We start from the raw sequence: 26,954 nt of genomic DNA, 5'->3' as shown, positions 1-26,954 counted from the left end.
GTGCCTGCGCGAGGTCCAGAGCTCGGAGGCCGGTGGCCAGCAGAATTGAGACAGAGACAACAGACAGTGCGTGGTGCAGCAGACACTAGCTGCTTGCAGGGCACACCCCTCACGTGCGGCGACATCGTATCACTGGAGCACTTGCCACTGAAGAGAAACCTTCCCGTCGCTTTTGGCTAACGCCTTGAAGAGCGCCCACAGCAGCACCGGTCCCACTGGATTGAGATCCGCCTCCCGTGGGACTGCATCGCTTCGGGACCTCATGGTAGTCGGACGGCCTCCCCGGACTAGGATTTTTGTTCTGCCATTCCCTGGGTAGTCTGTGCTTTTGTGTCCGAGTGTGTCCGGGCACATGTGGCCCTCCTCCACCCCCTGGCCAGTGGACAGATGTAACGGACAAAGAGGAAGAGGCCGTGCCGCAGCAGGAGGACAAAGCGCGGGGGCCACCGTGTGTTCGAGGTAACGAGCGGCAGTTTTGCTGTCTTTTTGTGCCGACCCCCACTGCAACAGTATGAAGGGTGGCTAGTTTTCCCAGCAGAATCTCCCCTCTGCCCTTCAACAGATCTGCTGTTACCTGATCCTCAGCCGCGGCCAGGATCGAACCTGTGTCCTTTGGGTCAGCAGCCCGAAGGACGCGAGTTCGCAGCAGGCGACATGCTGGACGCCGGTGTACTGTGCAATATCAGTGCACGTTAAAAGAACCCCAGGTGGTCGGAAACTTCCGGAGCCCTCCACTACGGCGTTCCCATAGCCTGAGTCACTTTGGGATGTAAAACCCATAAGTCAACCAACCAACCAATCAGCTGCTTTACCCCTTTGCATTTCCTCTTTCATTACTGGCGGGATGTCCCATAGCTGTGCGCTACTGCTTCTCTCATCAATGTTCTGATTACATTGTCTACTATATAGGTTTGTATAGAATCCTTCGGCTACTTTAACTATCTTATTCATATTGCTAATGACACTGCCCTCTTTGTCTCTTTTCGCATACATCTGGTTTCTACCTGTGCCTAGTTTCCTCTTCAGTGTCTTTAGGCTACCTCTGATCTTTAGAGCATGCAGGATTTTTCTCCATGTTAAACTTTCTTATGTTGGCTATCTCACACTGATTTATTAACTTTGACAGCTCTGCAGTTCTATTCTGTCTGGAGGGTTGGGTGCTTTCATGCTTCGGCGTTTCTTAATCAGATCATCAATGGTACATATTCCTCCAAGAATGCGCCCATGACGACAACTACATCTCGGCGCTATTTTTGTTTACATATATCTGCATCTGTATACAGGAAGCAATTGCACATTAGTTCAGCACGAAATGCAAGCTGTGTTCTACTTTGTTTAAACAGACTCTTCTCTTTTGTGCTGGTTGTGCATTTATGCTACGCTTGGGTGGAGTGTTTGCCTGATTTGGTCAGAACTGATCGGAATTCTTCATTGTCTGTGGTGAGAGCAAGCCAAAACTGCGAGCTTTGCAGCAATCATGCCAGTGGTGCCATCTTGCACTCTGCCATGCAGGGAGGCTGCAAAGAAAAGGTGTGGGGAGAGGGCCATGTGGGTGCAACAGCGTTTTTTGCGTTTTGATAAAATAGCCGAGAAAGCACTTTTAAACCAAACGCAAAGCCACCCCCACCCACCTCCTTGCGTTTTGACACAGCCTCAATGGGAGAGTGCTCATTCCTCTGGCGAGCACAGATGGCGCTACCAAATGCCACCTTTGTGCAAATTTTGAGCTATTTTGTGCAAGTTTTGGGCCGAGGAAGGTTTTTTTTTTCCAATTTTCTCTGACTGACACAACAGTCAGTAGTCGCTTATTCACAGTACAGAGAAGGTGTAGACAAGAGTCTGACCGATGTGAAAGTTTCGCTTGGCCGTCGATGCTGCATGGCTGGTGCATCAGCCAGAGCACACTGGCCGATCAGCACAGCGAGTCGCCCACCTGGTCAATGCCGTGATGCCACTACTATTCCCTGATGTCATTCCCACAGCCCTATGTCTCAAACTGTCGTGCTAGTGATGGGTCTCGATCGTGAGAAGGAGCATTTAAGGACTCCTTGGAGCTGAATTACAATATATTTTAAGTGTCGGCTGCATCCAACACTTCATGGTCATGGATGACTGTACATACAGAGGAAGCCTATAGCAGACTGAAGTTTTGGCTGGGGCTATCCAGCGGTCTGACGAGTGTGGCTGACGACACCAGCTGAGGAGGAGGAGTGCCCCACCCCTGACCTACCTGCAGGATGGCGTGGGTGCACGGCAGAAAGGCGTCCTGCTTGCCCTCCTGGGCACACACCAGCAGCTCCTGGATGCAGCGGGTGATCCGCTCCGTCTGGGCCAGCACCTCCTGGTAGGTGGGCAGCTGCTGCTGCTGCTGCTGGGAGCTGCACAGGAGACAGACCCATCTACTACTACTCCCTCCCGTGGGGGAGGAAGGGTGCAAGTACACCATCAACGGGAGCCCCCTGCGTGATGTCATTTTAGTGCTCTGGTCATTGGAACAGTGAAAACTGCCGTAAATCCAAAGAAAGTGCTCAGACTTAAATCGAAGTTGAAAGAGTAAAAGATTTCTGTCTCTGCCTTGCCACTTTACATGCCAGAGAAAAAAAAACCCATAGAATTCGCTAAGCCAACCACACCAGAACAATCATTTAAACTATGCTATAACAAGCTTCACTTAAAGAGCATATGTTACATGTACTGTCCAGCAACCGACAGCATCCATGATTAAGACATATATGTCGAGTGTGCATGTCACAATTTTTTTTCATAGCCAAACGATTCGCAGAACAACATCACCGTCCTCTCCACAAACATACGCAGCGCCATTTGAAATCGCAATGAACTGTCCTCCACTACTGGCGCTACCTGCACTGATATCGTTATCTTAACAGAAACGTGGCTAAATCAATCTGTTTGAAACGAAGAAATTTTCGTACTAAAAATGCTTCTTGGCATTTCGCTGTGATCATTCCTTCCGGCAGGGAGGTGGGCTTTTGATTGCCCTTTCTGATAACTTGGAATGTTTGCAGTTTCATCAATGTTGACACTTGGCTCAAATTCATCTGTGTTCAAATCGGTGTTTATCAACAATCTAATCAAGGGTTCGACAGAATCCTGTCTGGCGAGGGAGAGGCATAGTGGTAAAATAAAACATACACTCGCCAAAAGATGGTTTTTTAAAAAACTTGACGTTTCGGGACCCCTACGGGTCCCTTGTTCACAATGAAAGATGGGCGGAATGGGCCGCTGCTTATATGCGCACTTTACAGCGCAGTCAGTGGGCGTAGTTATCCGGGAGATTACCCTTCGTCCTGTTAATGACATGATCCGTGGTCTGTATATAAAAAGATTCTAAAAGCAGTCGTGACGATGTGGGTTTCATGGTATCTAATATTGTGGCGTTCTCCCAGTCAATGGCCAGCGGGTTCGATGAGGTGCGACATTTGTTGACGTCGTTCTTGTGTTCTCTTAATCTTCTTCTGAAATCGCCTGATTCACCAATTTATGATGCATCGCAGTTTTTGCAGGGGATTTTGTACACCACTCCGGGGAAACGTGGGCGCTCCAGACGGTCTTTTACATGACAGAGCTGTTGTTTCAGCTTGCTGGACGGCACGTGCGCAATGCGCACGCTGTATTTTGAAAATATCCGTGCCAGAGCCTCACTTGTCCCCCGGGCGTAACGAACGCTCGCGCGCGCTTCTGTTGTCCGATGAGTCGGGGCTCGGCAGGTTGCAGAGAGCGACTCTGTTCGTTGTGCAGCAGTTGTCGAGGAGAGCCATTCTTCTCGAGGTCGACGCGGACTTTTTCCTGCTCGGAACAGCGCAGACCGGGACTGGAGCAAAGACGAGTTGCACGGTTGTATAGAGCTGACGCGACGGAACGTTTGTGGCCAATGGGGTGGGCGGATTGAAAATCCCAATGTGTGTGGGTTTCCGGAAAACAGTAGTGGCAAGACCATCGGGAGTGCAGAGAACAAGGACATCAAGAAAAGCAATCCTTTCGGAAACTTCTTCCATTGTGAATTGAATTTTCGGTTGAAAAGAATTTAGGTGGTCCAGAAACGGTTTGGCATCCTTGCGGGGAATTACACAGAAACAATCGTCCACATACCGCAAGAAGAGCTTCGGACGAGTACGGAACGATTGCAGGGCCGAATTTTCAATAGATTCCAGAGCGAGGTTGGCACAGGTTACGGATACCGACGCACCCATAGCCGTGCCAAAGATTTGCCTGTAGAACTCGTTGTTGAAAGTGAAATATGTGTTCTACAAACAGAATTTCAGGAGACGGCACAGATCAGCTGTTTCAAAAGCCGTTCGGGATGGCAGTGATGCGTCTTCTTCCAGTACCCGCTCGCAGCATTCGACAGTGAACTGAACAGGAACGCATGTGAACATGGATTTCACATCAAAAGAAACCATGATGTCATCGTTGTCAACCGCCACAACCTTAAGCTTGGTAACAAAATCAGCCGAATCTTTCACATATGTCAGTGTTCGTGCAATGAAGGGCCTAAGGACTTGATGCAGATACTTGGACAGGTTATGCAATGGCGAACGCGTGAAATCAACAATAGGCCTGAGAGGCACGTCCGGTTTATGAATCTTCGGTAAGCCGGTAACGGCGCTGAGCCGTTGTGGCATACCAATTTGTAGTAAATGTACTTCTTTGAAGGAGGGACAAACTTGAACACATCGGTTAGCAGTTTTTGAAGCTCTGCTTCTACTTTTTTCGTGGGATCCCGGTTCAGCTTGGCGTGTGTTAGTGCATCCTGCAGCAGGTCGGACATCTTTGAAATACATTGCGTATGGTCTAATATCATGGTTGCGTTTCCTTTGTTGGCCGGAAGGATTGCTATCTTTCGATTGTTCTTCAGCCTCTTGAGCGAAATGCACAGGAACGCATGTGAACATGGATTTCACATCAAAAGAAACCATGATGTCATCGTCGTCAACCGCCGCAACCTTAAGCTTGGTAACAAAATCAGCCGAATCTTTCACATATGTCACTGACATATGTGCATGCATGCTTCTCAGAAGTGGGTAAAGTGCTGGGCATGCGCTCCCCCCAGGTTTTGCAAAAATCTTGGTGACACCTTAAATACCGTTAGCAATAGATTTCCTAATCTTCTGTTTGGCGACTTCAATCTTCCTGATATTAAACTGGTCATGCACCAGTATTACCGCAAGTGACAGCCAATCACTGTCTGCTCCGACTTTTCCTTGGCACAGGCAGTTATTATCCAGCCAGCAAGTTTCCGCATCTAATACATTAAGACCTATTGCTAACAAATGCACCACACTTCATTTCGAACACCAGATACCTGCCGGGAATACGTGACCATTCGCTACTTGCAGTCATATGTTGAATTCACCATCACCCAAGAAAAAGAAAATTATATACCATTATGAGCGTACGTTGTTGGGCTAGTCGGTCAATCATGGTGAATACAAGGGGGGTAGTGCGCACAAAAAGACAAGGACAAGAAGATAACACAACAAGCGCAGACTCGCGACTAACTTTATTTGAAAACACGACACTCCTTTTATAGTTTCAAAACTGTCACATCACAGACATGTGGAAACCAAAAACCTGTTTTCATTCTGATACAGTTTGATTGAAAGGTCACTTACGCAGTCTTTGCCCTTCTGTTTGATGCAAAACGCCTCCGCTAACTCACGCGCCACCTGGTCACAGCTCCTCCTCAAAACTTTTGTATCTGTCAGCAAAGGCAGGCAAGGGTTATTGCACGTAGCATCCGGGCATGCGCCACAATGCAGGGGTAAATTCGACCCTGTCCCTGATTTCATGGAAAGCTGGTGTTCCCTTAAGCGCTCATTCAGACATCGGCCTGTCTGACCGATGTATACCCTGCCACAGGTGAGGGGAAACTGGTAAACGACACCCGTCTGGCACCTGACAAAACGAGTGGCATGACGCTTCTCGCAGTCTGCTTTCCTCTTCCCTCCGGACATGACCTGAGGGCACAATGAGGCCAACTTGCATGGGGCGGTAAAAACTACCGGCACGCCGTACCGTTTCGCCACGTTCTTCAAGTTGTGGGAAATTCTGTGAATATACGGTAGAACCGCTGGCCTCATTTCCTTAGAACGGTCACTATCCCGGCACGTCCTATTTTTCAGTTTGCGCAGAAGCTTCTCTGCCACTGCAACAATGATTGAAGCAGGAAAACCAGCCTTCGTCATCCTAATTACCTGATTATTGAGGCTCTCGTGCACCAGGTGAGCGCAAGACTTAGACAAGGCGCCCTGCAGGCAATAGGTTCCGATAGCTCGTTTAACATTCTTGGAATGTGCTGACCTGAACGGTAACAGGTCTTTCCGTGCACGTGGTAAGTACATCCAGCAAACGTGATCTGGTGTTAAAGTCAGGTTAATATCTAAAAACTGTAGCTACCGGAACATGACAAGCTACAGTTTTTAGATATTAACCTGACTTGGGCTAGTTGGTAGTTCCGAAATGAGGCTCCGAAATGAGGCTCACTTCGGAGGCTTGCCATATCAAGAAGCTAGGTAACACCTGCATCAGCAGCCCATCGATAAATCTACTATCAAAGGAACTTGCGTATCTTAATCAGTGACGTGCCTTTCTTTAGTCAAGTTGTGTGGTTGTGCGGTATCTTTCTCTCATGCCTATTTTGTGTTTTTACTCGTGCCATTTCATATATATGCTGCCTCACCTGTAGCAACAAACCATTTGGTTGTTAGTCATCGCTGGTGTTTTGTCCTTCTCTTGTGTCTCGTCTTTGATTGCGCTGTTTTTCCAATTCGGAAAACAACACTGTCCTCCCCCATTAGACTGTTGGAGGAGGAGAGCATGTGTGGTGAGTGAGGGGGCTTCTTCTAGCGCTTCTTGGCAACTCAAGCGTGCTGACTTGGGAGAGGTCTCTGCCACTAGTCTCGCCCCGAGTCGGGGCAGAAACAGCCAGGTCCCGCACAGTTGCTGGATAGCTGCAAGCGTCCACAGGAGGCCCAGCGGGGACTCCTTGGAATCGAGGGCAAAGGTGGTCACCGTCACTGAGAGAGGCTGATTGACCTCTCTGATTGCGGTGGCACCGAACGCAGCGGCCTCCGCTAACAGCAGTATTCATACTTCGCAGGTTAGTTGGGTTTTTCTGTAGTTTTCCTTGCAAACTACCTGCCCCGCCACCGCCGCTGTTGCTGAAGTACATTCTGTGTGTCTTGCATCTTTTGCTTTGTTACACATGGCTGCAAACGACTCCTGCTTGGTTTGCAATGAGCTGCTACCGGAAAACGGCACGTATCCGATGTGCTGTGAATGTGCTTACGGTTATCACTTAGGATCCTGCTCCGGAGTTTCTAAAACTGCCTTTAAATCTAAAAGTCTCGCAGATAGGAAGGAATGGACGTGTCAAACATGCGTCATTCTATCGGCTCGAGGCACTGCATCACCTAGGAAAGAAAAGCCGGAAAAGGAACCGGCCTTTCAGGACGTTTTACTACAGATAAATAAGAAGCTGGCAGAAATAACGGAGATAAAAGCCAAGGTCGAGACACTGCTGCAAATTAAAGAAACTGTAGACAGAATGGAACATTCTGTTCAACATATGTCTGAGAAGTACGATGAGGTACTTGTAGAAATGAAACAGCAGTCAGCTGAAATCGCAGTTCTTCAAAAGAGGGTGGAAAAGGTTGAGGCTACTAACACCGGACAGGAAGTTCAGGAGCTCAGGCAAGAATTGAACAGCTTAGAACAATACACTAGGCGACAGAACTTGGAAATTCATGGCTTGAAGCACGATAGTAATGAAGACCTGCTTGGTAAAATAAATGCACTGGCAAATGAACTAGAACTTCCTCTGCTGTCCGAACATGAGCTCGATGGCCTGCACAGGCTGCCCGAGAAAAAAGGAAAATCGCCGGCGGTACTTGTTCGCTTTGTGTCACGTACAACACGGGACCAGTGGATGGCGAAGAGGCGTGCTCTCAGTGACACGAATACAGGTGTGCATATGCTCGACAATCTGACAGCATATAACAAAAAGCTGCTATGGGCAATGAAGAGGAAGGCTGCTGAAATGGCTTATCAGTACGCTTGGCAAAGCAATGGAAAGTTGTTTGTGCGCAAGGCACAAGGCGTTGCAGCTATTCGTATTGAAGGTCATGCAGATCTAGATAAGATTCGCTGAATCTTTTCTATTTCCTGCTGTGTTGTTCATTCTAAATTCTGATGTCACAGCCCCGAGTAAATACTTATCATGACTGCTCGTCTTTTACACGCATTGCACAGACTGAAAGTGGAAAGATGTCATTGTTTCATGTTAATATCAGAAGTTTAAAAAACAAATGGAACGATACTGAGTTATCTTTGAGTTCTCTGAACCACGAGTTTGATATTTTGGCCTTCACTGAAACGTGGTTTTTAGACGAAACTGAGGTTGTCGGGGTCCCAGGCTATAAAGAAGTAGGCGTGCACAGAAGAACTCGAAAAGGGGGTGGAACTTCACTCTACATTAAAGATAAACATTTGTATGAAGTCTTGCCGGAGTTTTCTGTTGTATGCGACCACTATGAGTCTGTCGCCGTAATAGTTCATGGGACCCTAATTGCTTCAGTTTATCGTCCACCTTCTGGTGATATCAATCACTTCTTGAATTTTGTTTCTAGTATTTTCGAACATGCCTTACTTCTCAATGTACCTATTGTTTGCGTTGGTGATTTCAACATTGATCTGTCATCTGAAAGCCCTCTTTGCCTACGTTTCCGGGATACATTCGAGTCGTTTGGCTGTTGTAACGTTATAAATGCACCAACCAGGATAACACCTAACACAGAAACACTGCTTGACCTGTGCATAACTAGCCATAGTAACAAGGAAACTATTTCAGGAATTTTAACACTGCCACTTAGCGATCATCTACCCATATTCTGTTTTTTTTCCATGGGCAAAAAGAAGGGGAGGTCGTAACCGGTTCGCTCCAATCTTTCATCGTAATTATAGTGCTGAGGCGCTAGCTACGTTCCGTACTGGGTTAGAAGCGACAAACTGGGATGATGTTTACTCGGAGGAAAACCCAAGTTTATCCTATGATATTTTCCTACTTAAGGTAAAGGAAAGTTATAACAGAGCATTTCCTTTGCAGCCGGTCAAAGTTTGCAAGAAATCCAGAAAACCCTGGGTAACCGAACAGTTATATAAAAGAATAAAGGCACTCGATAAACTGTACGACAAGTTTGTTCGGTCAAAGAACCTTGATCTCTTAGCTGAATATAAACGAACCAGGAACAAGCTCAGTTCAGATCTCAAGAAGGCCCGGTTAAAATACTACACGCAAAAGTTTGAAGCCATCTCCAGTAATACTAAAAAGGTATGGAACTGCCTCAAAGGCATTATTGGAAAAACTAGCAACAAGATACCTAACGTTCTTAAAATTGATGGTGTTGAGTATAAGGACACTTGTTTGGCCAATAAATTTAACACTCATTTTGTAAACTCTGGGGCTACGACACAACAGGTGGTAGATATTGATGGACTTGACAAATACATATCTCCTAGTGTGGTTGATTCATTGTTCCTTACTCCATGCAGTGAGCTTGAAATTATTTGCTGTCTTAGCTCTTTAAGCAAAAATGCTGCCCCAGGGAACGATGATATCAAGGCTCTGCCTATAGCATCTGTTGTTGACCTCATATCTCGTCCTCTGCAGCATATATGCAATAGCTCGTTAGCTACAGGAATCTTTCCAAACAGCATGAAAATAGCAAAGGTGGTAGTTTTGCATAAAGGTGGTGCGCATGATGACATTAACAATTACAGACCTATTTCAGTTCTGCCATTATTTTCTAAAGTGCTTGAGAAAGTGAGCAAATCACGCCTAAGTTCTGTATTGAAAGAGAGCTTCTTGTGAGGCAGCAATATGGTTTCCGTCCAAATAGCTCAACTGAAATAGCCCTTCTGAATATTAAAAACAAGGTTATCAATAATTTTGAAAATAACCGATTCACGCTAGGTCTGTTCCTTGATTTCAGAAAAGCGTTTGACTCTATTAAACATCAAATATTATTTTATAAACTTCCTTTTTTTGGAATCCGTGGCGTTGCTCTCAATCTGATTCGCAGCTACCTGACGGACAGATACCAATTTACAAGCCTTAATGGACATTCTTCTATTCTAGAACCGATTGCATATGGTGTTCCACAAGGTTCAATCCTGGGACCCTTGCTGTTTATAATTTATATTAATGATATTGTCCTCATACCAAACACACCCGATATTATACTTTATGCAGATGACACCAGTGTGTTTTTTTCAGGAAAACAGTTATCTGCACTAGAAACCTTCGCGAACACCTGGCTACATGAGCTTTCATGCTGGCTCCGGATAAACCAAATGCAATTGAACGTTCGGAAAACAAAGTACGTAATGTTTAAGCCGCGAAATAAACCTGAAGATTTTAATATCCAGGTCAAGTACCAAGACTCAGCCCTTGAACGCGTTTCCATTTATAAGTTCCTAGGTGTCTTATTTGAGGAAAACTTAAGCTGGACTTCTCATATAAATAAGGTTCACACAAATATCTCTAGATCTCTAGGCATTTTGTATAAAGTGAGATATTTGGTTCCCAGCTCTATTAAACGTCAGTTGTATTTTGCTTTAGTACAGTCTCATTTACATTACTGTCTGTTAATCTGGGGCACCACTACCAAGACAAACTTGCACAGGCTTGAGATATTGCAAAAACGAGCTCTGCGTTGCATAGAAGATGTAGGTCCGCTAGAACATACATACCCATTATTCTTAAAACATAATTTACTCAAGATAAACGAACTATTTCAACTAAAGCTTGCATATCATGTTTATCATGAAGTCACCCGTGACCCAGTTTCCTTTTATGCTTTATACTTCCCTAACAATAAACCTTATGATTTCAGGTATAGTCATTTTCAAATGCCTCTGATGAGAACGAATTATGGTATGCAGCACATTGATTACTTAATTCCTGATTTACTTAATAAACACCCACGTATTATGGAACTTCTGCAGCAGCCTCGTTCCCCCCGTAACTTCAAGAACAATGTTAAAATGTACCTTCTGTCCCTATCTCCTCCATAAAATGTCCAGTTTCTAGTTTTTTTTGTTTTTTTTTTACTCGCTGGGTGTATGTCCAGGTTCGCTATTTTTGGTTTTGTTGTCCTAAAGACGTAGGAGGCATGCAATGCGGTTTTCATTGTTTTTGGTTTGCGTGCTATTTTTCCCCTTGCCTGTAGTTAATTCTATGCATCTCATTGTTTGCTATTTCAATTTTTTTGTTTTGTCCTAGCTACATTTTAGCTATGCGTTGTTTTTTCCTTTATTTTTCATTGCATCTGTGTTAATTATGTGTAAGTCATTGATCGTTACATATAATTCATGTAGTACGTATGCGATGTTGTTACTTTTCTTGTTTTTGCTTTGTGTACTTTACTGTGTAATTTGCCACCCCCCTGAGCAATGTAACGGGTGACGGGGCCACATCAGGCAAAAAATGAATTGCCTTTTGTCCCGTCACCTCTGACAAATCGATGTCAAAATAAACTTCACTTCACTTCACTTCACCTGTGGTACACCCACGGTGGCCCCTTCTTGGCGTCTGGCAATGGAGAAGAACAGCACCCTCTGTTGGCCTGCAGCCTCTGTCTAAGCTGTCTCAGCAGCACTGCAGACTTGGGCAAAGAACATCCAGAGGCGTCCTTCCCATGAGCATCTCACACGGTGCTCTGCCTTTGACTTCGGTGTGGTGTGATTCTGTAATGAAATAACAACTGTGAAATCAGGGTTTCAAATGATCCAGGTCCACTCTTCTTGATCTTGCTCTTGACAGTCTGTATGGCGCGCTTTGCCGCATCATTCGAAGCTGGATGGTAGGGAGGCACAAGCATGCGACATATTCCATTACGTGTCAGGAATTCCAAATAATGCTCACTTGCAAAGGCAGGTCCATTACCGGACACGATAAGGTCTGGCAGTCCATGCAGTGCAAATGCTGTCCAGAATGAATTGATAACAACACCCGTTGACGTCACTGGGAAAGCTTCGACCCATTTTGGGTAGGAAAGTATGACCTATGAACGGACCCCAATAGCCTATGTGAAGCCTTGACCAGGGCCTCTGTGGAAATGGCCATGGCGTATGCTCAATGTGCACACAAGTAAGCTTGGCAGGTTGCACAGCTCTTAGTGATGTCGCCATCGATTCCTGGCCACCAGACGTGGCTTGGGGCAGTTGTCTTGCTTCTCTCAATGCCAGGATGCCCAGCATGAAGTAGCACTTTGGCTTGCAAGGATTTTGGGACAGCAACTCGGGACAGCAAGCAACCTTCGTGGAGTTCCCTGCTGTGAATGGATTTCCTGCTGGCAGTCCTTCCTGTCGCAGGACACCACAGGAGTGAACCATTTTCTGTAGCTTGGGTGGCAGCAATCCTGGGTTCAAGCATGCACATTTCAGCAGGTGCAGGCTGTCGTTTCCTGGCAATCGCAACCTACTCAGAGCATGACCCATGTCCAGACCAGGTAATTGCTGACGCTTGCACTGGTACGGGTTTGTCATCACTCAGTAGTAACGGCTTATGATCCGTATACGCAGTGAAAGAAATGCCCCACAAGTACTGGTGGAATTTTGCAACACCAAATACGCAGGCTAGTGCCTCTTTGTCGAGTTGGCTGTAGTTTTGCTCTGCACGAGACAAACGTCTGGAGGCAGAAGCAATGGGCAGTTCTCGACCATCCGATTCTCGGTGTGCCAAAACTGCGCCGATCCCCCATGGACAGGCATCGGAGCTGAGACACGGTGGCTTCCCTGGGTCGAAATGCACTGGGGCGGACACTGCTTCACTGCACTGAATGTGTTTTCTTGCACTTTTTTTCCATGTCTTCTCGTACATAAGAAGGAAATGCAGAGGAAGCAGGCGACCAGGAAGGTTTGGTAGAAAACGCCTAACATCACAGGGTGCAGGTGGGCGACAAAACAGACAGCCCCTGTTTGCTCATGATGTGCTCGAGGTATTCAACCTGTTCGGCAAAAAAATGGCACTTGTAGAACTTCAACTTAAGCCCAACATCATGGAGTCGAGACAGGACATCGCTGAGGTTGGGGAGGTGCTCTGCACCATTCGAGCCAGTGACGAGGATGTCATCGAAATACACTGCAACCTGTGGCAGCCCCCGGAAAAGGTTCTCCACCCCCTTTGGAACAAAGCTGGTGCTGATGGCACACCTAAAGTGTGTACTTGAATAATCCCATGTGTGCGGAGATTGTGACATACTTTCTGGAGTCTTCATCAACAACCATTTGCTGGTAGGTGTGCTTCAAATCCAGCGTGGTGAACTTCTCACCTCCTGACAGCATGGCCCATAAGTCCTCAGTTCTTGGAATTGGATACTTTTCCACCACAGTGACTGGACTGATGGTAACCTTGAAATCTCAACAAATCCTGACGCGTCCATCAATCTTGGCCACTGGAACCACAGGTGCAGCCCAGCCCGCAGAAGCAGCTGGCTCCTGGACGCCTTCCCTCTGTAGGCGCTGAAGCTCTTGTGACACCCCATCCTTCAGTGCAAAGCGCAGTGGCCGTGGCTTGAAAATCTGGGTACCGCATCTTGTAGGACGTGGAGTTTGATCTTTGGACCCCCGAAAGTTCCAAGGCTCTGTTCAAACACCTCAGGAAATGCTTGAACATGACCCTCAACATCAAAAACAGCATGAACGTCAGCTTGGACGAGAGCAATGTCAATGCCCAGTCCTCGAATCCAGTTTCACCGCATAATTGCAGGTGAACGTTCCCCAGTCAGGAATAAAGGTAGCACTGCTTTTTTGTCGCGGAACTGCACTGTGGCATCACCAGAGTAGCTTCGCAGGGGTACGTCAGATGGCATGACTGGTACTGACGGTAGCAGCTCTTGAAGACGTTTTTTTGCCCATGACTGAAACGCTTGCACCGGTGTCCAGCTCCATATGGAGTGGCTTACCGCAGACGCTGATGGACATCGTGAAGGATGGCAAAGGTGTGATGGTGTTGACTGGCCACATGTCAAACACGTCGGCAGAAGCGCTGCTGTCAACAGTGTTGACTTGATGCGTTACACATGAGTCGGAGGCGCGGACGCATGCTGCTTTGTGAACTTTCCTTTCCGTGATGAACCCTGCTTTTTCTTTGATTTGCACACACGAGCAATGTGTCCCTGCTCCCTGCAGTAATTGCAAGTACTGCTAATATGCTTGCACATGGTTGCGAGTTGTTGGTCCCCGCAGCGGTAGCATGTGACACGCCCCTTTGTGATGCCACAACTTGATATGTGGGAAGTGAATTGCTGCTTGAGCCCGCTATGTCGCCAGCATCTTTCTCGGCACCTTCCATTGCAAGTGCAGCTTTCTGCTTTCTCGAGCAGCCTCGTCTGCACGGCTGAGTCGTTGATGCCGCACACGACGCGGTCCCTCATCCTGTTGTTAAGCTCAGAAGGGCTTTTGAGCGATGCCACAAAGTCGCTGACAGACTCGCCCTGTACGCGAACAAGCTGCACAACAGCAGATGGCTTGGGGCAGTAATGGTCACCCAGAACAGAAAGAACATCGTGTAAGGTTTTGCCTTGCGGTTTGGCAAGCTTAACGAGATCCCGCAACAGAGCAGACATTTTCTGTCCACAGTGACTAATGAAGACTGACTTCTTTTTCTGTTCTGCGATGCCATTTGCGTCGAAAAAAGCTTTAAGACAATCAATGTAGCAAGGCCACGCATCTCCACCTCCTCCGTCGCACACTTCGAGGTTGCCAAACATTGGCACGATGAATTTCTAGTGCATTGACACCCGAAGCAGAAGAATGAACTCACGTGTGCGGAATGGGGGGCGCGGTGCTCGGGCCATGAGTAAGTCGCCACTAAGATGTCGTCGATATAATGGTCTACATTCTTAAGGCCTTGCACCACCTTCCTCATTAAAACAGCTGCTGCAGTTTTCGGACCAAAAAGCATGAACTTGAAATGGTACAGTCCACGCTCGCAAGAGAACGCAGTCTTTTTCTTTGAGGTCTCCTCCATGGGTAGCCCTTCACTAGATCCAGCTTCGAATATAACTTCTTGGTTGCAACTTCAGCGAAGACAACATCAAGTCTCGGAATAGGTTCAGCATCCGCTACCAAAACATAGTTCAAGCACTAAAAGTCAACACACAGTCGGTTTGAACCGTCCGGTTTCTTCACAACCACTAGAGGAGCTTTATACAGTGAATTTGACCTCTCAACCACGCCAAGCTCCAACATTTCTTTTGCTTCCTTCTCTATTCTGTCTTGTACAGCAAGTGTTAATAACGGCTTGATCCGTAGAGAGTTGCACTCTACCGCTGATAACATTAGTCTGCCCAGGACCGTCTGCAGCAATGTCTGAATACCGCTGCAACAGTTGCTTTATCTCCGAGATCTTTTCCCCATCCAAGTCTGAACCTTCTTCCAGCCCATTGTCTTTCTGGTGTCAAAGACTGCCTACATCTTTCTCTTCGTGAACCACACTGCACGCCATTCCTGCCCCACACCTTTGTTCTTCATGAGCACGTTTACGTGAAATAATTTCTTCTGGTTGTTAACCAGGAGTCAACATCATTCCTTCGTTGTGTCACTACAAACAGCCCTTTCCACTGCATCAACAGCTTGTTGTGTTCAGTAGAAAGCAGCATTAACACCTTGTGGCCAAGCTTCAGTGACCGCACTTTTGCGTTTGTCAAATATCTTCTTATATCTCTCCTTAGCTTGCACTAAGTTCTGATGCGCAATTTTGCAAGTCTCTTGGAGTGTTTCCCTCAACTCAAGCACGTAGCTGTACGTAGTCTTTGAATCCTCTACAACTGTCTGTTGCTCCAAATCTCTTTGAGGATTGCCAAGGGACCACGCACTCTTCGTCCATACAACATTTCAAAAGGGGAAAAACCAAGGCTCCCCTGCGGAACTTCTCGACAGGCAAACATGAGTGCGGGAAAATACCCATCCCAGTCCTTTGGCTTTTCTTGGCACATCTGCCTCAGCATGGACTTGATGGCACCACTGGACCTTTCTGCCACACCATTTGCCATGGGCTGATACGGTGAAGTGAATGAGTGCTTAACAGCCAGCCGGCGATCAATCTCTTTCATAACTTCAGACCTAAAGCTGAATCCACGATCACTAAGGATCTCATTTGGCACCCCGTAACGCGAGAACATCTCGAGGAAAGCTTCTGCCACCTGCACCGTGTCAAAGGCACTGCTTCCGGAAACCTCGTGGCCATATCCACTAGAGTAAGTATGCAACGATTGCCTCCACTGGATGCCGCTGTTATGGGTCCAATATTGTCCCCAGCTACTCTCGAAAATGGATGGCCAATGATGGGCATGGTTCCCAAAGGTACTCGACCCAGCCTTCCCTTCTGCATTGCATGTTGGCAGATGTCGCATGACTTCACATATCTTCCAACTTCACTTTGAATCCCTGGCCAATCTTCCATTATCTTGCATACGGTGTTCTTCACCCCCTGGTGCCCAGCTAAAATCGAGTCATGGCCCAAGCGTAAACCTCCGGATTCAAATTTTCTGAAGGCACTAACTGCGTGATTTCTCTTCCTGCCTTGAAGCAGGAACTGATGTGTCGTGTGGCTCCCCTTTCTTTGCAGTGCATCACCAACTCTGCTGAAGCAGTCACTCAGCGATTTGTCCTCTCTTTGCTGTTTGGCAGGGACCTCCAAAGTGGCATTTAGGTGTAGCCCTATTGGTACATTCAACAGCTTCAGCTAATAAGGGAGTATTTACTCATTGCATCCACCCGAGCGCAGCCGTATGGATGTCAGTGAGTAAATACTCCCTTGTTACAAATCTACTCCACCTTGGGGGATTCCCCTCAACATTTGTCCAACTGCTTCAGCTCCATTCTTGGTCTGGGTGTGGTGGTCGATCCCAGCCAAAGAGAGCTCCGCCCTCCTCCCCTCTTTTCCTCCTGATGACCCTTGTCCATCAAACGAATGCTCTTCACTGACATCCCTGTACGTACTGGCATCTTACAATTCACTTCGGGATCATCAGCACTTCGAGCCCCAGCAATATTTCCAATAATCAACTCATACAGCGGGTTCTCTACACACTTCACTGTTAGCCATCCTTCATACCCCGCTGTGGTGGCTCAGTGGTTACGGCACTCGGCTGCTGACCCAAAAGACGTGGGTTCAATCCCGACCGCGGGGGTCAGATTTCGATGGAGGCGAAATTCTAGAGGCCCATGTGCTGTGTGATACGTTAAAGAACCCCAGGTGGTCGAAATTTCCGGAGCCCTCCACTACGGCGTCTCTCATAGCCTGAGTCGCTTTGGGACGTTAAACCCCAATAAACCAAACCAAACCATCCTTCATGATGTGGGGTCGACACCATGATCCTGGCCTCTGGAAACTGGCACACTGTGTTGTCAACAAGGACCGTACCCGCTTCATGTCCCGTGAATTCTGGATCGCGCACAAGACCCCACTAAAACCCAATCAGCCCCGCTGTCTCTCAGCATAGAGACGCGTTTAGGGTGGATCTCTCCATCAACAACATGTTTTTAGCGTTGGTACGCATGCACATACAATTTTGTTTATTTTCTGTAACCATATATTCTTCCCGTAATAAAAGCCAGCGCTTGCTTTGTCCAGTTTCCCTGGAGTGAATCACGAAGCCCTTGTGCTCGACCCCAGCAGGGACAAACACTAGCCGACCGTGCAAAGCCAGCTGCTGCTGCACGGGGTGAGAGCGGCCTCTGTGACATCACGAGAGCAGCAACGATCAGCAGCAATCCGAGAGGAGGAGGGGAGTCAGTGATTCTGCCAGAGCTTTCATCACAGTGTCCTTACAGCATGAAATGTTTTGGCCCACAAAAGAGAGAAGGATCAGGTGCCACACTGCCCCCTCTTGGCATGAGCTGCCCACTGAATGGCTGCAGAAAAGAAAGGGAGCGCTCGTCCCTGTCTACTTCTATGTCCGTGTCTTTTGTTGCGCCCCTGTGTCCTCCTGAAAAGTTATGAACCAACACGCCCAAATACAAGTACTTCTGAAAGGGAGGTGTGACAAAAAAAGTCTGCAAGCATCTGACCACTATGGCGTTTTTCCTCAGCTCAGCAGTGAAAAGCCAGCTGGTAAAAGCTCTGGGGATTAACCGCCAGAGAGACCCAAGCTAGACCGTAAACTGGACAGCACTAAGCTGAGTCTGCCACTGTGCAACCGTAGGGTTGAAAGCACTTGAGCATGCCCTGTGCTTGTCGTGTAAAACCTGTGCCCAGTCTCCCGTATGGTACATGGCCAGGCTCCCTTCAGCAACCAGACTCACCTCAAGATGTCCTCTCCATCCTGGTCCCTATGTGGATGATGGCCAGTTGTCACCTGACGGCTCTGCAAGAAATTGGAACAATGGCATCTCTCAGGTGGCTTCCACACCCAAAATGGCTCACTCAAATCCTTCCTGCCATGAGAGATGTTTCAAGACCTCTTTCTTGGAGAGTTATAATGTTTTTTTAAGCCTACGGTAAATGCCAAATGAAATTGGACAACATCTTGCACCAAAGCACCTCTGCTTTGCTTAGAGTGCAACAAGTCACCACTTACACAACAACTATGGCCCATATTGATGAAAACAAAACAAACAAGTGCTTCACACACACCACAGTGGCAGCAAAAAAGAACCATCAGCTGCTCAAAACATATCCATGTCTCGCTCAAAGATGAAATAAATGAAATTAAATAAAATGCACTTATCCCCTACAAAAATGGCGCCAATGTTGTGGCGTTGACGGTGAGCAAGAAATCCATCCCCAGAGAAGCAACCTAAGTGGGTGACCTGCCCACCACCAGCAGACTGCCCACCAGCAGACCATTGATGCAATCATCGGTCCACAAGGGCAACCTGGGTCACACAAGCAAGGACCACTGGGCCACGAGGGGTTAAAGGTGCACTCTCGCCCGTGGGAACTTATCTACATGCTCCAAGCGTTCTTTATTGAAACTTGCAATTATTGTCGTGTGTGGCCGACTTCCCCATTAAATTGGAATGAATGTCCCGGCTCCCGTCTTCCTTTTTTTTTTTTAATTGACCTTCGATAGTAGGAGAAGTGGACCAACGCGTGAAGTGCCTTTCAGCCAGTCACATGGTGGCTTGCCATCCTGTCATCGGCAGAGCCACACGTAGTGTGATGTGGGGGGGTTCAATCCCAGGGCTTCCTTGCTGAGCCAGAAGAAGCTCTGTGTGATCCTCGGAGACGCTGCCACCGCTTCTCCTTGTCTTCTCAGCTGTCTCTCTGATGCCAGTCTCATCCATTACAATACCCACCCGCTGGAGAAGAAGAAGGCATCTTGGAGGCTTACGACAGGGCGTAAAAAATGAGCGGGTCAATAATAAAGTTTAAGGCACTCAATGTGTACAGTTTCGCAGTTGCAGTGACGACGATCAACAATATAGTTCACTGGGGAGGTTTGTGTAATGACCCGATAAAGGCCGCAGTAGCTGGAAAGCAGTTTAGTCAATAAACCAGGAGTGGTGGAAGGGACCCAGAGGCAGCCAGGTAGATACATTAGGGCAGGGTCGGTGTGCTGAGTGGCGAACAAGCTGGCAGCGCTCTTCGGCGCACATGCGGGCTAGGGGAGCAGTTTCAGAGGAGTCAGGGCTGCAGTGGAGAATAGCAGACGTGGACGCACGCCGGCCCCAACAGGCCGGCATGCGTGACAAAGGGACGAACCTGGCCCCAGTTGGAGTGTCAACACAGATGGCGAGCATGTCATTCAGAGTGCGGCTGAAGCGCTCAGTTAGTTTGAGGGTGGTATGCTGCAGTGGATCAACGAATGATATTGCACCTCTGGGCTTCAGCAGCATTGGAAAGAAGCGCACATCACTCAGCAGTTCTGGTGGGGTGCAGAGTGAGACAGTGAAGGACCCAACGTCGTCGACTGAGGCAGAGGCGACATTTCCACATAATGCATCCGATCATCTATGGCAATGATCACCCAGCGACTGTTAGCGGCAGTGGTCAGAAGCAGACCATAGAGATAACTTCCTCAGCCAGGGCAAGGCAATGGCTGCAATGTGTGGTCACTGACATGGGCGGACGAAGTGACAAACAAAGTGGTACATACTGCGCCAATAGTACAGCAGACGAGCATATGTCTTCGACACGCTTACGTGTGGGGGGTCAGAGTGAAATGAGGCACAGAGATGTCAGGGAATGACCAGTAGCCCTTTCCGCCCGTCGAAGAGGTATAGAAGTTGGTCGTGGATGGCAAAGTGGTGTTTGATGGAGGAGAGAAGACAGGCAGGCGAAGATAGGGGGGGCCAGGATCCTTCCGCTTCTCGGCTGGCGTATCAGCAATGTCAAGTGAAGAGAACAGATGACGACCAAGCGGGATAACATGGGAGTGGTGAATGGCAGAGGGTACCCACGCTGGAATGCTTGCGTCCAGTGCACATAGATGATGTACTCCTCGAGAGGCATAGCCCAACGGGCGAGATGGCCAGAGAGAGAACAACCAGCACAGGGCGTGATGGTCTGTGACGACGTCAAACGCGCGGCCGTACACGTAAGGGTGAAATTTGCTTAGCACCCAAATGATGGCTAGACATTCCTTTTCAGTCACAGAATTGTTAAATTCCACTTTAGTTAGTCTGCGGCTGGTGTAAGCAACAACATATTCTGTAAATCCCGATTTTCGTTGGGCGAGAACGGTGCCCAGGCCCCCGCCGCTAGTGTCAGTATACACTTTGGTCAGTGCATTGGAGTCAAACTGGTGAAGGATTGGAGGAGAAACCAGGAGACAATGTAAGGCATCACCAGGATGAGAGGTTCTGGCTGCCGGAGAGAAGCTAAGGGTCCCATCACATTTGGTGGAGGTCGCACCTTGTCCTCATCCTAAAACTTGGGAGCTGCACACTACCCTCAACTTGCATCCTACGCCACTCCGCCCCACACAAACTGGGACCGTTTTGTTCCTGCTGAGACTTTCGCTGTCAACACTGCGGCGCAGGAAACTACACAGGTGGCGCCATTCTCCGTCGTCTGCAGCAGAACGCCCTCCATCCTCCTCGACACAAAGCTGGGACTGTCCCACCCTACTGCATCCCACCTGACTCCACCCAATGGCTTCGCTGCGCCAGCCTCGATGCCCAGCGCAACATTCTCACGGCTCATGCGCATGCACAAGCGGTCAATGAGGCCGCTCCACCACTCCCCTCCTTCCGACCCGGCGACTTTCTCCTCGTTCGCCGCACCATCCGCGCTACTGGCCACGCCGGAAAGCTTTTGCCCCAGTACCACGGCCCTTATCGTGTTGTGGCCCAGCTCGGTCCCATGACATACCGTCTCGAAGATCTGCCCAAGCATGACCCACGCGACAGTGCATCTCGTTTTTCCGCAGCATGTGTCACACATGAATCGCTATGTCTCCGGAGCCCGCAATAAGCCCGACTTGGCTACCAGGCCCCGCTCGTCGGTTGCAATGACTCCTGTCTCCAAGCCTTCCTCACAGCAGCGTACCACCCCATAACGGGACCGTGTCGCAGGCTCTTCCTGCACTCCCGACATTCCTGATGTGTGCCTGCGCGAGGTCCAGAGCTCGGAGGCCGGTGGCCAGCAGAATTGAGACAGAGACAACAGAGAGTGCGTGGTGCAGCAGACACTAGCTGCTTGCAGGGCACACCCCTCACGTGCGGCGACATCGTATCACTGGAGCCCTTGCCACTGAAGAGAAACCTTCCCGTCGCTTTTGGCTAACGCCTTGAAGAGCGCCCACAGCAACACCGGTCCCACTGAATTGAGATCCGCCTCCCGTGGGACTGCATCGCTTCGGGACCTCATGGTAGTCGGACGGCCTCCCCGGACTAGGATTTCTGTTCTGCCATTCCCTGGGTAGTCTGTGCTTTTGTTTCCGAGTGTGTCCGGGCACATTTGGCCCTCCTCCACCCCCCGGCCGGTGGACAGATGTAACGGACAAAGAGGAAGAGGCCGTGCCGCAGCAGGAGGACAAAGCGCGGGGGCCAGCGCGTGTTCGAGGTAAAGAGTGGCAGGAGGACGGTGGTCAGCGGTTGGCCGGAGAAACGGGTTTCGGTGTCTTCTTGTTCTGACCCAAACTGTAACAGTATACAGGAATACCATAGTTAGCAAAGACAATAAATTCTGGTAGATGCAGTGTGCCATATACGCGGAAATGGCCATATCTGTCTGTGTGGATTATACCACCGAATTATCATTCCGTTCGATTCAGCTGCACTACATGAACTGGTTCTCACTCAGCCATTTGTTTCACCAGTGCCCTCTGCACGATGCCATTCATTTGAAAAAATGCAGAGAGGGAAACTCAGTGCAGTCGCCATGGGAGCCTAGAATAGCCACACCTCAGGTTTGCTCGAGAAGAGTGCTCCTCCCGATTCATAAGGAGTGGGGCTTATCAGGGCTGTAACTACCTGAGGTAATACAGCACAGTGAGCTGTGCCATCCCGTGTGCGCATACACCATGTGTGTACACACTTCTGCGCTGCAAACATTACCATGCCCCGCCTGCTGGCCATCACAGTCACACTGGTGGGCGCACACCTCAGGGGCGTTGAGTCAAAGGGCCCCACACGTATTGCACCAGCCGCTGTGAGGTGCCCATGCATCGAGGCTGGTAGCCCACAATGTTGTGTTCGGAAATTCTTCACGCGGTCTGGAATGCTGGTGGCCGTTGCAGTGGGTGGCACTTTGCTGGCGATGCCAAGACTAGCGGACGGCCAGGCCTGCACTCAGCTTTGGAGGCAGCCAGTGCCCGGCTGCACTTGAACTGGAGCAGCACACTCGCAAAGCGGCACCGCTTCAGAGAACTGGTGCAGGTGAATCGAACGCGCCTTATATCTGCACCACAACTGCAACGCTACAGCCTTCGATCGTTTCACTCATACTAGGCCTAATCGGTATCCCAGTCAGAGTCCCGACGATGAAAGAGAGATTCTAAAGACATGCAAGTCTGAGGACAACAATTGGCCCACATCTCGATGCAAGTGCTGCTCGGGTTTTGTTAGCAAGAAAGAAATGCACAGTGGCTCAAAAACATGCATCAAAACTTCGCAGGTCTAAAGAAAGCTTGCGCATGCATATAACAAAAAAAATCACCATAGCAGTCCGCATTGCAACATTTGTTTTTGTCCACTTACTGCAAACTTTGTTCGTTATAAGTGGACTTCAATAGACCTCACCGACCTTAAGTCCGATTTATCACAAGTCACTGGTTGTCTTTACAGATTCCAGCACTTGATTCCATCTTGGATGAAGCAGACACTATATTATTCGCTATTCTATTCTAGAATAAGTTATGGTATTTTAGTCTGGGGTACCACAACTGATTCTAAATACAAAAAATTAATTACTTTACAGAAGAAAGTGTTACGCATATGCGAAAATTATCATGGCGAGAAAAGGGAACTAAGAACACATCCACTTTTTTAAAAATACAATATGCTGAGCGCAGATAAGGTATACTACTCTAAGTTGCTACAATGGATACATAAAAATCGTTTGTATGTCACATCCACAGAAAGATCACTTAGTAAAACACGTTGCGGGGCTAGTTGGTTATGCAATTTGAACGAAAGAAAATCCACAGAAAGAGTAAACTTGTACGCTATCAGGGACCCGAAAATAGAGATGCCGAGGATAAGGACAAATTGTGGTCATCAAGCACTGTCTTTTCAAGTTATCAGAATTCTCAATACAAGAGATATAGATATTAATTACAGCAAACCCTTCTCCACTTTCAAAAATGAATGTAAGGGAGCTCTTCTCTGTAGCGATGTCACCTATAGCAATCGCTAAAATTTCTTATGCAAGCAAGTTGTAGTCCTTTTTTTTTTCTTCACAGTTACTGATTCTGTGTTCGCATCTCTGTACTCTTGTTTGTGCTTATATGTCAATAATGCCTTGTGTTTCATTTGGCTAATATAAGCCTTAAGTAGAACTTTGTTATTTGATGTAGTGTTTCATGTATGTCTTGGTCTTTGTTTCCTATTCATGTACTCATCGTACATTTATGATGCGAATTTTTGTCAAGCGCTTCTGTCTTTTTTTGCTGAGTGTGTATATATTTTCCTCTGTATGTATTTTCTTCCGTATGTATTTTCCTCTGTATAGCGCTTACTTTTGTGCCTACTTTTCTTTGATTTTGTTTTTTTTTCTTCCTTATCAACGATACTATTCTGTACTGGCCCACCGGACTTTTATAATTTGTAATTTGTACGTTTGTTTATCATGTAGTAGGGGGCTGAGGCCCTGTCAGGCAACATCGTGCCTTTAGCTTCAGCCCCTTCTTAGGCAAATGTCTAAGCAACAAATAAAAAGAAAAAAAAAATTCTCCGTGAAGGCAATGAAAAAAAAAACGGCACAACACCAAAGGCTATGCCAGCCTGCATAGTTGGCGCACGGTGCCGCCCAATTTGAAAGCATCAAGTCTGGAGCAATTTGGCACAATTTTCGAGATGCTTATCAGGACGGTGCAGCTTATCTGGTTTGGCGCAAGGTGGGGTCAGTGCCAATTAATTATCCCTGTCCTTCTTAATCTCATCTGCCCAGCTAACTTTCTGCCGCCCCCTCCTCTGGCAATCCCCTCCTTGAGGGAATCCCCTTGCCTTCACATTGCACGCCCTGCCCACGTCGTCCGCTCGACTTCACCCGCACTGGTTCCCCGAGAGTGAGCGCTGTGCAGTGCAAGTGCATAGATAGGCGGTAAGCAAGCGATGAGCACTGACCGGAAAGTCGCAGGTGCTGCCGCCGGTCCTGGCCCTGGCCAGGTGGCGCCACTCGCACATGGACTGGGGCCTGGAGCTGCGCTGCGCCTGGGGGGACGATGACCCTGCACCAGCAGCAGCCGACAGCACAGACTAAAAAAAGGACAACAGCCAAGCTGCTCCCACTGCACCAGGAAGTGGGCAAGTAACCTGGACATCTTGGCTTCAAAATGAGACTAGTCCCAGTGGCCACTTTGTGGGGATGGATGGAATGCGTAATAAAAAAAAATGAAAATTGACTTTTGAGGAAAGGAAATGGACAGATAAAGGAGGAAGTGAAAGAAGAAAGAAGAAGAAGGACGCTTAAGCTTCAGCTTTCAGAGTGGACCCCATCACCTGTTCAGTGTGCCTTGCCCTTGGATAAATTAAATTTTTTTTTTTAGGAAACAAAATGCCACAGTAACAGAGTTTAGCACATGGTAGTTTTTGTTGTCACCGGTTCAAATCTCTGCTATGAGCTAGGCTCTAACTTAACTAGTAAGTTTATTCTGCAGGAAACGCTGACTCATGTGACATCATCCAGAATATTATGCGGCAAACGGTTGGCATGATATGAATGTTTTTACGCAGCCCCCGATTATTTCCGACACGTTGTGCCAACTACTACAACTAGGACGTTGACGGCTTTCTGAGCAAACGAGCTTTATCTGCTCGCATGTGGGACAAAGGGGAAGACAGGAGCTTCCCCTTTGAATTGGTGGGGTGGTTGTGCCCTGCTCCGATGCGTAAACCCCTTGTGATGCATGTGGGTTTGTGCAAAGTGAAATAAATAAATATAAGTAAAAAGAAATCAAATAAACACTGTCGTGACTGGGATTCGAGCACGTGGTGATGCAAACAGTTCAGCACTGCTGGCCACTGCACGAGAGGCTATCGCCGCAGCCAATCACCCCTTGTGTTAAGACACTCGCGCAATACACCTGCTAATACCAAACTAATATGCGCACTTTGAGCTAAGTGGCGGTAGTGAGAGAGAGAGAGAGATGCCAGAAGCATAGAGCATTGACATCAGCTGCACAAACATGGCAGTATGATCTAGCAACAACGCATGGCTGCATCTGCTCATCTTATCAATGAGCGCATGTCCACTGCTAAATAGTAAATCACACTCCATGGCTGCCGCTCCTTTGAAGCAGCATGTGCACAGCAATGTCTCTCTCTGTGTGAGCTTCCTTTACTTCCCAAGGAGAAAGCCTCGATCGGGGCAAATGTAGGAAGCTGACTGAAACTGCAGCTGCCCACGCTGATTTTGCAGCATGCATTCTGTGTCCACCATCCCCTGTGCCTCTCTATTGCTCGCATCCAGTGCTTTGACAGTGCCTCTTCTGAGTGGTGTGACCATCCATCTTCTTATTTTCCATGGTACCACAAGGAAAAGGTAAGACATTTGTCGGCATTTCTGCCAACATGCACAGAGTGAACAATACGAAAGAGTGGCTGCTTTCCAGCTATGTAGTTGAATGGTTGCCTGTGATGAGTGCTCAATCTCTGGAAGGATGTGTGAATGATGACAGGAGAGACTGCTATGCTGCCAGCCTCTCTCTGCACAAAAGCACTATTCCGTTGGGTCTGCTTGTGGTCTGGGATGCCAACTTCATCACCTAGCCTCGTGTTAAACTGCAACACGCTGTGCACTGCACATCTTCATCCCCTAATACCAAACTAATACTGGCGCTTCGAGCTATGTGGTGGCAGTGACAGAGTTAGGTGGACAAGCAGAAATGCAGCACTGGAGCATAGGCGTAAATGGGGAAACGGACGATGAAAATGTTAGAGGCGTGGCTTCCTGGGTCAGTGGACACCTCAACCACACTTTCAGGTACAGTGTCCACCTGCAAAAAACCGTGCTTTCACACAACATTTCATGCTCAGCAACTCAAGCTGAGCCCTCTCTGGTTTTGATCTGTTGCCCTGGCATGTGCCTGTCCATCCCTCCAGGGGTACACTATAAGTCGACTGATTTTTTTCCCAATAAAATCAGTTGCAAGTAGGGCTCTGTCCCGACTTCACGTGTCGTCTTTTTTGTGCACTAAAAGATCTCTGAGAATGCAGTGCGCCTTCAGTGGTCACGGCACTCAGCTGCTGGCCCGAAAGACACGAGTTCGATCCCGGCAGCGGCGGCTGAATTTCCTTGGAGGAGAAATTCTACAGGCCTG

The 26,954-nt window shown here is 48.1% G+C and overlaps 1 protein-coding gene across 1 annotated transcript in view; it reads right to left on the bottom strand.

Moving 5' to 3' along the window:
- LOC149326605 (uncharacterized) overlaps window positions 1-26,954 on the bottom strand; it is an 83,733-nt gene that overhangs the window by 13,321 nt on the left and 43,458 nt on the right. Inside the window, exons 2-4 of the mRNA XM_089564631.1 lie at window positions 24,760-24,863; window positions 18,331-18,392; window positions 2,231-2,378 (exon numbers count right to left, since the gene is read on the bottom strand). Of these exons, the coding sequence (XP_089420757.1) occupies window positions 2,231-2,378; window positions 18,331-18,392; window positions 24,760-24,863 (314 nt within the window). The remainder of the gene's footprint in view (window positions 1-2,230; window positions 2,379-18,330; window positions 18,393-24,759; window positions 24,864-26,954) is intronic.

The sequence above is a fragment of the Amblyomma mixtum genome, chromosome 10 (genome assembly GCF_055824585.1).
Source record: "Amblyomma mixtum isolate Tamu chromosome 10, ASM5582458v1, whole genome shotgun sequence".
Classification (NCBI taxonomy): Eukaryota; Metazoa; Arthropoda; class Arachnida; order Ixodida; family Ixodidae; genus Amblyomma; species Amblyomma mixtum.
This window is presented reverse-complemented; position numbering and strand designations above follow the sequence as displayed.